This window comes from Microcaecilia unicolor, chromosome 9, assembly GCF_901765095.1.
Source record: "Microcaecilia unicolor chromosome 9, aMicUni1.1, whole genome shotgun sequence".
In the NCBI taxonomy this organism is placed as follows: Eukaryota; Metazoa; Chordata; class Amphibia; order Gymnophiona; family Siphonopidae; genus Microcaecilia; species Microcaecilia unicolor.
Genome location: NC_044039.1, coordinates 174,512,235 through 174,525,177, shown reverse-complemented (window position 1 = coordinate 174,525,177; position 12,943 = coordinate 174,512,235). Strand labels below are relative to the sequence as shown.

Sequence of the window (12,943 nt, the reverse complement as noted above, 5' to 3'; positions counted from 1 at the left end):
TCAAAATCTTGTGACGTGTGTATGCTTAGAAGCACAGTGCTTCTTAATTCAATATGCTTTTAAGTTCTATAATTACAAAGCTTGTATAATTGTATAATTATTAAATTTATGCTTATACTGACTGAACAGCAGCTGTCCTATCAAGTTCCAAATGGTGATTCTGAACTGGCTGAATTCATCATCTTCGCACACATAAAAAAGATTAAGCTTTTCATCTGTTGGATTTATCAAGTCTCCACACTGCCCTGCTGAAGTTCTCTAAAGGTATTAGGAAAAAATTCTTTGTATTTGGAGAATGCTCATGGCATAGTTCCAACAGTTGCTTGACAGCTGAACAGACAGCACACTTCAAAAGTCCATAAACGACTTCTCCCCTTGTTTAGTCAATCCTCAGGATGGATGTAAGTAAGTCCTAACCGACAATTCTACCATAGCATGAATCCACTGCATTAAATTATGGGAAGTATAGTATGCACGCACCCACGTCTCATGGAACAAAGAAATGCCCTTATCCCTTCCTCTCCTCCCCAAAAGACCACATCTGGATACAAGGGGATTATTTATTACACACTCGATGATTTGAAGTGGTCTGAATTAACATTAGTATTTCAAAACCACAAACTCTTAAGTCTTTTGAGAAAAGAAAATAATAATCCAATTAAAATGATTTACTGATCAGTGCAATCACAGATTCATTTCTGTAATTTATCTGTACCAACATCCAGCGTCTTTCTCTTCCCATCCTTCCATCCGTCTTCTCTCTTTCTCTCCTTATCCTTCCATCCGTCTACCCCTCTCCCGATCCTTCCATCCAGTGTCTCTCTATCCCCTTCATCATGTTCCCCCTTCTCTCCCCAACCTTCAATGTCTCTCCTGTTTCTTTCCCTACCCTTCCTTCCAGTGTCTTCCCTCTTTCTGCTCTCAGCCAGGATCCCCCCCTTTTTCCCCATCCTTATCGTCAGCAGCTTCTCTCTTTCTCCAGTCCTTCTCCATGTCCTCTCCTTCTCTCCCTATCTTCCCACTCTCTCCATGGCTTTCTACCTCCTGTCTCCCACTCCGCCTTCCACCCGATATTCGTTTCCTGGCCACTGCTGCTTCTCCTGTTGAGCAGCAGCAGCCGCAAGAAAAAAAAAAAAAAAAGAGCTAACAAAAATTTTTTAAAAAGCAAGCACGGGGCCACAGCAGCCTTCAGGCATGGACTGTTGGCTCTGCAGCCGCTCCTCTCTCTGTCCCCGGAGCATAGCAGGAAGTCGATGTCAACTTCCTGCTCCTCCAGGGGCAGAGAGGGGAGACAGGAGCAGCTGCAGGGCAGACAGCCCATGACTGAAGGCTGCTGCGGCCCTGCGCTTGCTTTTTAAAAATGTTTTTGTGGTCGCGACTGCTGCTGCTGCTGTTGAACAGGAGAAGCAGCAGTGGCCAGGAAATGAATACCGCACCGGGTGGAAGGGGGAGCTGCCGACGGTGTCTCAGTGGGAGACTTTCCTGCTTTGACGGGAGATGACCCGCCAAAGCAGGAGTCTCCCGCTGAATGCGGAAGACTTGGCAGGTCTGGGGGAGACGCACATGTAGGATTCCTGCGGGAGTGAAAAAGATGCTCCAGCTCTGCTAAGTATTCTAAAGCACAGTGTAGCTGGAGAGAGTTAAAACCAGTGAAGCGCAATGGGTGAGCATTAGCAGTTTCTGGTGCCCCCCTGCCGTGCATACCCTGTTTACTACATTCTGCTGGCCCTGCTAATTCCATGGGTAAAGGCCAACAAGAAGCAAGGTTTAGAAAAGAAAATAAGCTGAGAGACAGAAAAGAAGCCGGTGTGCGAAAGGAACAATGAGAACTGACAGTGGAGGTGCATTTTATCTTTACTAGAATGACCAAAGACAAAAAAGATTTCTTGGTAGTGCACGGATTTGAATACAGATGGATACATTCTGGAAGGTACGATAACACAAAAAGTACACCTCCTAACTTAGATGATAAAAAATAAAATGAAACTAAATAAAGACCACAGATTTTGTTTCACTGGATGCCCAGGGGTAAAATTAACTAAAAAAAAGTAAATAGAGGGGATATATCTTATGTCACCAGCAATGGAAGTGGTGCAGGAAGATATGTCAACCCTTGAGTAATGCAGCCCATAAATTCTTCATGACTATAGAGAACCATTTGGCCAACCAGAAAACAACTCTTTTCTGAAATATTGTTATTATCAGAAGGTAACAGAACAAATGTCACTGTGGTGATCATATTAACAGTTTGCTGCCAGTACAATGCAGATGCTTCTTATTTCAGTTAGATATTTGTGGAAGTTAAAAAAACAAAAATACTCACAGCAGCCATTGAATTCAACTGATCAATGTAAAACTCCGGCCAGCTAGTAGCACCTTTGTTTTCTTCTTGATCCTGTAAAACAAGATAGATGTAGGATTTAAAAAAAATTTAAACAGGGGTTGATTTTCCATTCATCCAGCCTTCATCAGACCATCCACCCATAAAAATGATGGCTAAATAATTCCCTAGGATCATCTCTCTTAGATTTTGAATTGTACCTCATAGATGCAGGGATTCACATGTAAAAACAGTGTCTATCATGTGCTTGAATCTCCTCCCTGGCTAATACAGAAAATGTTGTTAAAGGCACCGTGTGTCCAGGGGTGGGGCAACCATGGTCCTCAAGGGTCCAGTTGAGTTTTCAAGATTTCCACAACAATTTCGTGAGTATTTATTGTGGATATCTTGAAAACCCAACTGGGTTGTGGCCTTCGAGGACTGTGGTTGCCAACCCCTGCTTTAAACAATGAAATCTATCCAAAAAAGCAGCCATCCATTCTAAATACAAACCCCGAAATTCTATACATCGCGCCTTAATTTCCACACGGAAATCGAAATGTATTCTATAACAATGCGCATAACTTAATAAACTAGCTAATCAGAGCTGTCAATTGGATGTTAATAATTATCACTACTTACTAGCATTAATTACAATTTACACGTACAACTTGCTAAGCGTGTTCCTTAATGTGATGCGCATAAATTCCAAGTCGAATAGTTGAAAAGGGGGTGTGGTTATGGGCATAGAATGGGCAGTTCATGGGGGTTTCTAAAATCTATGCGCATTATGATAGAATACACCAGCTCTGTGCCTAATATAGGTGTTGAAATTTATGCAAAGGAAAACATGGCCTAAATGAACATGACCAAATCTGGTCACGTAGAGAGGCGCTCGGTGTATTCTATATACCAAGCGGAAATTTAAGCCTATTCTATAAAATTTAGGCACAGAGAATACGCCTAGGTGTACTTTTTCCCACGTGGATTTTTCAGGTGCCATATATAGAATCTAGCCCTAAGGGGTTAATTTTACAAATGAGTGTACATATAAATAGGACATACATTCCCCCCCCCCCCCCCCCACACAGGTACTGCCAAATTTTCAATATAAGACTATGTATGCTTCCATTTTGAAAACTACCCCAGAGAATTTATACATTTATAACTCTTTGGCGCATACAAATTTTATGGGTTAATTTATATGCATGTGCATAAATGTAAATCCCTTCCCCCACCCCTGCCACAGGAAGCGCTGTACTCAGTTTGGGTAAAGTTACAAAGGCATGGGTTGTGTGCATGTAACAATACATGTATATTGAACATGCATTTTTATATGTACTCATTCCCACATATGAAACACTGCTTTACATGCAGCAACAGCTTTCAAAACTAGTCTCAAATGACCGTCTCTGTTTCTCAGAAGCTGTCATTTCCTCTTTAGTCTTACCATTGTTCAATAGAATTTAGCAATTACATTTCACATCAAGGGTTCTGATACTGCTCCCTGCTATGATCAAATGTTTGCTACAAGATTTACTTGTAAATATTTAGTGGAGTCAAAATCTCATGAAAGATTTCATAAAAAGTTAAAAGCCTACTAAAACAGTGGGCAATTTAAAGCCTTCCCATGCAACTTTCAGGTCTGAAAGCTGGATTTCAAAAGTAGGCTCCCTAGGGACTTTCACTCTGAAAATCCACCAGCAAACACATTGCAGAAACAAAAGTAGCCAAGACTTTGTAAATACATAGACGAAAGTACACGCCAGAAAATAAGCATGAGGACTGACCTAACTTTCCTTTTCCATTCCCAGGCCCACCCCCTGTGAGTAATAAGAGCAGAAGCTGAGCCCCTTGCAAGTCAGGCCAAAGGTCAATCACACTAGTGGCTAGTCCATATCATTAGCAAGTACCCAGCTCATACATTCCTTGTCAGTGGCTTTCCCAAAATCAATTCAACTAAAAACTGTGAAGGGATTTTTTTCTCCAGGAACTTGTCAAAATCACTTTTACACCCAACTATGGGGTCCTTTTACTATGCTGTGTAAGCGTCTACGTGCGCCCAATGTGTCCCAAAATGGAGTTACCGGCTGACTACTGTGTGGTTCTTGCGGTACTTTCATTTTTGGCATGCATCCGATACACGCGTCTGAAAAATATTTTTTTGTTTCAGACGTGCATAACGGACATGCGCAGGTCATTACCACCAGGTCTATGGCTGGTGGTAAGGTCTCAGACCCAAAATGGACGCGTGGCAATTTTCATTTTTGTCGCACGTCCATTTTTGGCCCCCCTCCCCCAAAAAAAGAGGCCTTTTTTACAGGCGTGCTGAAAAATGGATCGGCGTGTGTCCAAAACCCGCGCCTACACTACGACAAGCCATTTTTTCAGTGCATCTTTGTAAAAAGACCCCTATGTTAGATATCTTGACTATATTTTCTCCGGTAGGAAATTTCACAGCTTGATTGATTGTTGAGTGAGCACACTTTCTCCAATTTGTTTTAAACCTGCTGGTTTCATGAAGGGTTTCCTAGCCATGGTAGTGCCAGAAAGGGTAAATAACCATTCTTTACCTGTTCCACTCCACTCATGACCTCATAAACCTCTATCATATCCCGCTCAGCTATCTTCAAGCTACAGAACCTGTTTAGCAGTTTTAGAAAAGAGTTGTGCCATGTATCATTTTGGCTATCGTTCCCTGTACTTTTTTTTTTTATTCCGCTCTCACTTTTTTTTTTAAGACTGGGCAACTGGAACTGTACATAGGATAGGACTCGAGGTGCTATGACACCATGGATCAATCCATGGATCAATACGAAAATCTTATGTTATTCTCCATTTTATTCCATATAATTCATAGCTTATTTGCTTGACTGCTTTTTTTTTAAACCTCTGTTGCAACCGGAGTTGAAGATTTTAAAATATTTTCCACAAAGACCCCAGGTTCCTTGCGACCCCCAATATAAAACCTAGCATGGTATATCTGTAATTGGGATTATTTTTAACTCATGTACATCACTGCAATTGTCCACATTAAATTTTATTTTCCATTCAGATTCCCAGATATCCAGTCTGGCTAAAGTCCTACTGCACTTCTTCACTGTCTGCTCATGTTTTCCCAGTGCACAGGATAAGGGATTTTCCAAAATATTTTCACAAAGGCCAATACAGTTACGTATTGTGAAAACTTTTTATGACTAGAAGGGTAAATGCAGAAATGAAATAGTGAAATTCCTATGACCACTTGCAATTTACAAAACCAAATCACTGTACCAGTGACTTCATAGTAAGAATCCTGAAAGGTAACTTTAAAACAATACAGGAACCTAAGACCTTTGAAGTCAGAATGATCAAATATTTTGACACCCACCAGACAGGACTTAAAGATCTGGGTTTTCTAGTCCATTATAAACCATAAAGTTGTCTAGTCCATTATAAACCATAAAGTTGTCTGTTTGTCTCCATGCATATCTACCTGTCTCTCACCCATCCACCCCCTTCCTGTTAGACTGTCACTGAAATACTTTGATGTTTCCATGCATATCTCTCACCTACCCACCCCCATCCTGTTAGACTGTCACTGAAATGCTTTGATGTTTCACTTATATTTGCTGCCATCTACCAACATTTGCTTATTTCCGATCTGATGAAGAAGAGCAACCTTCGAAAGCTAATCAGACGCATTTCAGTTAAAACTCAATGCAGAAAAAACACAATGTCTTATACTCACCTCTCAACATAACACAAGTAAATTTTCCACCATAACCACCCCAAACTTTTCCCTCCCCGTCTCAAACACTCTGAAAATTCTTGGAGTTACCATTGATCAAAATCTCACACTTGAAAACCACGTGAAGAATACAACCAAGAAAATGTTCCAGTCCATGTGGAAACTCAAAAGAGTAAAACCTTTCTTCCCAAGTGTTATTTTTCGAAATTTGGTACAGTCAATGGTACTAAGTCACCTGGACGACTGCAATGCACTTTACGCTGGCTGTAAAGAACAGATCATCAAGAAACTTCAAACTGCCCAAAATACCGCAGCCAGACTTATATCTGGAAAAACAAAATATGAAAGTGCAAAACCCCTAAGAGAGAAATTACACTGGCTCCCAGTTAAAGAACGTATCGCGTTCAAGATATGCATGATTGTTCATAAAATTATTTACGGAGAAGCCCTGTCATACATGCTTGACCTTGTGGACCTTCCACTCAGAAATGCTAAAAGATCTTCCCACACCTTTCTTAATCTACATTTCCCCAATTGCAAAGGATTAAAATACAGACTAACACATGCGTCCAGCTTTTCCTACATGAGCACACAGTTGTGGAATGCACTACCAACTCACTTGAAAACGATTAACGTAATAACTAACTTTCACAAATCGTTGAAAACCTATTTCTTCAACAAAGTCTACCACGAGAATCCATAACTAATCCACAATACATCACTACATCCTCTCATATTCTGATTGTCTTATCTCCATAATTGCTGATTAGATCAACTTGTTAGCCTCGATATCTTTGTAACACCAAGTGTATCTTTTGTACCCTGAAATGGTGATTAGATAGCAGGTCTTTGTAAGCCACATTGAGCCTGCAAATAGGTGGGAAAATGTGGGATACAAGTGCAATAAAATAAATATTAAGTTATTTCCAATAAAAAAGGTATCATCTTGTTTTCTTTTCCATGTTTTATTTTGTTTTATTTCTATTGATTACCTTAGAAATAATGTAAAATTGGACATTTCAAATATTCTTCTCTAGGTCTGGGGCGAAGACGTTGTCAATATATTTCTCATGATTAATTTGCAAAAAACGCTCCCTCTAGGTTTCAGTTTGGCCCAAGGTTAATTTTCACATCTTTCTTCCTCATTGCCTCCCTTCCCTTTGGGTACTGCTCCTCCTGCTTACTTGCTGCCAGCTGGTGGCTAGATTCTCTGGGGCCGATGCTAGTTGGTGTGTTCTGATTTACAGCGCACAATGGAAGAACTTAAAAAAGAGCTTGCGGATGTCCATTGTGGAGGCACATCTTGAACAAAGTGGAGAGGACTTTGTTAAGCAGCAAGGCTTGGCTGGCCAATTACAACTTCAGCAAGATGAATTCTCTCTTAAATTGGAGGACTTAAAAAAAATAGATCGTGACGGAGCAATCTCCATTTTCGGGGGTTGTCAGAAACAATAATGGACGCCTGGTATAAAGGGACTGTGCACAGTATATGTCAAGAATTGCTCCAGCCAGATGCCATTTTTGATGCTATCCCTGAAGTTGTCTTGGAGCGGGTGCATCGAGATACTAATCATCCATGTGGTGTAATTGCTTGTTTCCATAAATTTGCTTTGAGAGAAAAGATACTGCGCTCAGCCTACAGACAGGGAGGTCAGTCCACTTGGGACTCCATGTCTATTGAAATTTTTGCAGATATAGCACTGGGCACTTTGTGCCACCGCAGGGATTATAAAGCATTGACAGATGCCCTTCATGAGAAATGTGTCCACTACCGTTGGCTCTACCCGACTGGCCTTGCTTTTATGCTGGGTGGCAGACAATATAGCGGTTACACTGTGGAGAAGGTGCAGATGGCCATGGTCACTGGCTCTGGCTTGGAGGTGCAGGACACATCACTGAGGTCCAGGCCACCTAGAACACCTTGCTGGGAGCATCGAAGTCCAGGGCAGGGTTGCACGGCCTGCAGGCCTCAACTCCCTGTTTGTGTTTTGGTGTATACTACATCGACTCTGCTTGAGCAGTATATTTTGCTTTGCTGTTTTGTGCTGGTCACTGCTCGGTGACTCAGAGCCCTATTCATAACATAGTAAATGATGGCAGATAAACCTGTATGGTCCATCCAGTCTGCCCAACAAGATAAACTCATTTACATAGTATGTGATACTTTAAATGTATACCCGAGTTTGATTTGTTCTTGACTTTCTCAGGGCACAGACTGTAGAAGTCTACCCAGCACTGTTCTTACACTAAGTTCTGAAGCTTACGTCAAAGCCCCTTAAAATTTACACTCCAGCCCATCCCTATTCTGGTGACTATCGCTTGCTCCCAATGCTGCCTACTAAATGGGCAGCGATATGTTTGATTATTGGGATCTGTGGGTGGGGGGATTTTGGGTGGGCATGTGTAGAAGAAGATTTAGGATGGGTTGCGGGATGGTAAGGAACTTGGTTGGAGAATGGGGAGGGTGTGTATTTGTGAGGGGTGTGGATGGGAGGGATGAGAGAGTGAGGAGTGTGTGTATTCGCGATGGGTGTGGGTGGGGCATTTATGTGTGAGTTAGTGGAATGCTTGGGCTTTCTGGGAAGTGGGGATTCTTTGTATAATTGCTTTTATTGATTTGCTGCTATGGCTAATCTCTCTCTCTTACAATGTCAAGGGCTTAAATTCTCCCCAAAAGCGGTAGCTCTTTTTGAAAGAGGCGATCCACATGAAAATGGATATCGGTTTTGTGAAAGAGACTCATTTTCTTGCGAAACACGAGCACCTATTATGTCACAGAATGCATCTGAATGATTTTATGGCAACTAGGTCAGGCAAAGAAAACTAATGGGGTTGGGATTTTGATACACAAATCAATTCTGTGTAACCTTAAGAAAATAGTTAAGGACCCAGAGGGCCGCTATATTTTGTTAAAGGTAGACCCTGGGGGGTGGGGGTCAATTGTTTATGTTGGTTAATATTTATGCTCCAAATGCAGATCAGGGTACCTTTTTTGAGCACTTAGAGCAGCACCTGCTTTCTTTTCGGGTTCTGCTTTTGTGTGGTGATTGCAATCTTACTTATAACCCCCGTTTGGATAACTCTAATTCAGTGATCCAATATGCTCGTCGGGATTGGGCTCAATTTCTGCGGGTGTTGAGAAGGGCTGGCCTCAAAGATGTTTGGAGGTTACATAACCCGGGTGTTTGGGATTATTCTTTTTCCTCTGCATTGCATAATTCTTATACTAGAATAGATTTGTGGGTTTTTTTTTTTAAAGTTACATTAAATTTAGTTCATTTGTACCTTGCTTATTTCTGTATATTTTGCTGGACTTGCTTCAGTTTTGTTGTTGTAATTTTTTAAGGTGATTACTATAAAAATTTATCTAAAAAAATGTAGTCAAATGGATGTTAATGAGGTCATTTGCTATGCCCTCCCAATGCTCAGAGAACAGCGCACAAACCAACCCTGCTCTTAAAACTGGAAACCTAATGCCAGCTCAGAGATGGCACTGGAGATTTTGAAGAGAGGATTTCTTATGATTTTCTGTTCAATATCTTCTGGTTTTGATTTGTTTCAGAACTGGAAGGAAGCCCATGCAAGCCTTTAAACGCAGGTACAGAGAAACAAATGTTTGTGAGTACAAGCAAACCTGAAAATGAAAGCACACATAGGTGCTTGTTTTCTGCACTTAAATGTAAGTCATTCAAGTGGAAAAAAATCTGAAAAAGCTTGCATTTAAAGATGGAAGAACAGCGCCGATGCGTGCTTCACTTCAGGGTTTGGCCTGGGGGCATGTGCACAAGAGTTGCGCTTACTGAGAAATTCTTGTGCGTATGCGCCAGGCACGTTCCTCCCCCTTACTTTTGGTCTCACAGTGTATATAATTTGAACAACATTAGCTTTGAGAATTGGAGGGCTATTCTTCTGTGTTGTTCTTGCAGTATGGGGTGGGTATGGCTTTAGACATGCTAAGACCCAGGGTAGAAATGGGTGAGGGCCTAAAGCTTGCCTACAAGCTGTGCATCCTTTAGAATCTGGCTGGTTTGTGGCCTCCTATGACAGGTGGACGCAGAGCAATTGATCTGGTTGCCCCCTCTAACCCCAGCCCTATTTCCACCATATGACATCAGTTTGTATTTGTTTACACCGGAGTCTGTAACGCCTCTCCGGTACTATGTAAGCCACATTGAGCCTACAAATAGGTGGGAAAATGTGGGATATAAATGTAACAAATAAATAAATCATGTGCAGTACAGGCCTCGTGGCTAGAAAAACCACTGTCATCTAATATAATAATTCTCACCTCCAACGTTCTGACTTGCCTGGGACCGTGGCTCATTCCGAGTTGGTCTGCTAGGCTCCGTAGATCAGGCTGACATCACCGAAGCCATTATGATGTCAACTTCAGAACCCGGGGTGGGGGGTGGGAAACATGCCTCACAGCTGATCCATGTCCAGAGGGTGGCTGGAGGGGGGGGGCAGGGGAGAGAGGAGGGTCGCTGGACATGGGTGGCTGGAAGTGGGGCAGAGAAGAGAGGAGGGTTGTTGGACATGGGTGGCTGCAGGGGGTCACTGGACATGGGTGGCTGCAGGGGGAGAGGAGGGTCGCTGGACATGGGTGGCTGCAGGGGAGCCGAGGAAAACCTTGCTAGTGCCCGTTTCATTTGTGTCGAAAACGGGCCTTTTTTACTAGTTTACAATAAAATCAGGCTTCCAAATATGAAATATACATGGCTTTGTTTGAAGATGTTGTGGAAGAGAAGCCTAATGGTTAGAGCAGCGGGCTCAGAACCAGGGAAGCCTAGTTCAAATCCCACTGCGGCTCCTTGTGGCCTTGGGCATGTCACTTAAACCTTGCATTGACTCAGGAACAGGGAAAGACCTAATATACCTGAATGTACAGCTGAAAAGGCCATGAGCAAGCTCCAGATCAATAAATAAATACAGAAAAGAAAAAACCATTTTGATGATTACTGTCTGGCTTGTTTTTTCTTGGAAAAATATCCTGAATACAGCTTTTTCTTAAGGATCCAAAATCAAGGCGATTGTAATTTCATTACTGATTTCAGCACATTAATGCCCACAAGCAGGTTCTACGATGAACTTACTTCCTGTACGGCAATCTATTAGAGATATGAACACGTAAATATATGTTTTAGTTTGCAGCTGGTAAGGGACAAAACAAGTCAAAAATAGGCTACCAAGAAAAAGATGACGGTGCTCATGTGATTCAACGTCTGCTGAAAGTCATCCCTAGCAACATGTTTTTCCCCCTTCGGGGCTGGCAATAACATGTTCATGATGCGTCTGAAAACGCAACATTCACTCTAAAGAGAAAGACAAAACATGTCTGTTTACCAGCTCTACAGCTATATCATTTCATCAGCAAAATATAAACAGAGCGTATTTTTACTTAACATAAAATCTCACCACAGCCTCCTCAGGAAGCCACAATCAATGACATCACTCACTGCTGCAGGCATGATTTCTGCTAACAAGCCTAAACCAAGGTTAGACAAGGCAGAGTCTACAATTTGCACTATTACACACTGGCACAGCATAGACTTCATGTCTCTAACAAGCAGTTTGATTCAATTTTTATTCATGCATTAAAATAAATAAAGGATTTGTCTATATATACTAACACAATAGATGAAGGAAGATAAAGACCAAAATGGCCTAACCAGTTTGCTATAAAACCCTTACTTGTGAAATTTGCAGTTCTTTGTTACAATCTGCAACACTATACATTTGTACACGGTACCCAAGTAACTGTAGATTCAAATTATGTATGTATTTTACTTTTTTTTGTGTTGGGGGGGGGGGGGGGGGGGGGGGGGGGAAGAAGGCCTCCATTTTTTTCTCCCCCACTTTGTATGGTTGCATTGGAAGCCAATCAAATATGGGTTTTGGTCAATCCGTGGTTTGCCTTGTTTTGGTTTTGGCCAAAAATGCCTGTGCCTTATCAACTAGAACTGAAACTATGCTGTGCAGCCCCCACTTGCTCCTTCCTGACCAAAAGAAGCCTCCCTCCCAGACCCACCTGCTGGTGGCAGCGCCCTTCTGGGCCTACCATGTTGGTGGTATGTAGCGGGTGCAGGAGCAATCCCCACTTGATTCTGCCCATGCCTGCTCTGCCTCAAAATGGCTTATAAGACTGCTGCTGGAGGTCAGGGTAGCCATTTTGAGATTGGAACCAGCATGGCCTGGAACGATCCTCAGTCGGCTCCTGTCCGTGCTGGTTCCAATCTCAAAATGACTGTCATGACCTCGGGCAGCAGTCTTACGAGACTGCTGCTGAAGTCCCAGACCCCACTACCCATTGTCATGGAAGGCCCAGGAGGGGGCTCATTTTGGTCGGAGAATGTTCAGGGTGTGGGGCCAGTTTCATTTTTTAACTTCAGTTTCTGCTGAAACTGAGCAGCTAATTTCGGTCACAGATTTGGTTCCAGCAGAATCCAAAGATCCTGCTTTCAGTCAGGTTCTAATTGCCTAGGTAGTACTCTTTGATAAAGTTTATTCCAAATGGATCCCTTATGATAGGCTAAAAAATTTCAGAATGAAATAAGTTCTTGGTTGAGCACAGATAAAAGCACTGGGGTGGGGGGGGGGGGGGGGAGGAAGAGGGGGAATTGTATGTTATCTACCCTAGGATTCTATTCAAATATACACACCTTAAGGTTCACAAAAATTTTTAGAATCCTCCTGCATGTCTAACTAGGTCAACTAAAGGGTCTGGTTTTATATCCTTGAAGTTCTTTGTTCCATCTAATACTATTATCAGACATATTTTAGATAGAACATCCAATAAGAATGGAGACTTCCAGGTCAGGACATGTCATATTCCACTAGTATCTGGTCTAAAGCGCATATAGGAAAGGATGTGCGACATCCTTTATCCCGCATTT

General features: G+C 42.1%; 1 protein-coding gene across 4 annotated transcripts in view; it reads right to left on the bottom strand.

Annotated features, from left to right (window-relative positions):
- The window catches only part of DAAM1 (dishevelled associated activator of morphogenesis 1), a 348,912-nt gene that overhangs the window by 131,700 nt on the left and 204,269 nt on the right, over positions 1–12,943 (bottom strand). For all 4 annotated transcript variants that reach the window (XM_030214350.1, XM_030214349.1, XM_030214346.1 and 1 more), the window contains exon 4: positions 2,324–2,395. In XM_030214350.1, the coding sequence (XP_030070210.1) occupies positions 2,324–2,395 (72 nt within the window). The remainder of the gene's footprint in view (positions 1–2,323; positions 2,396–12,943) is intronic.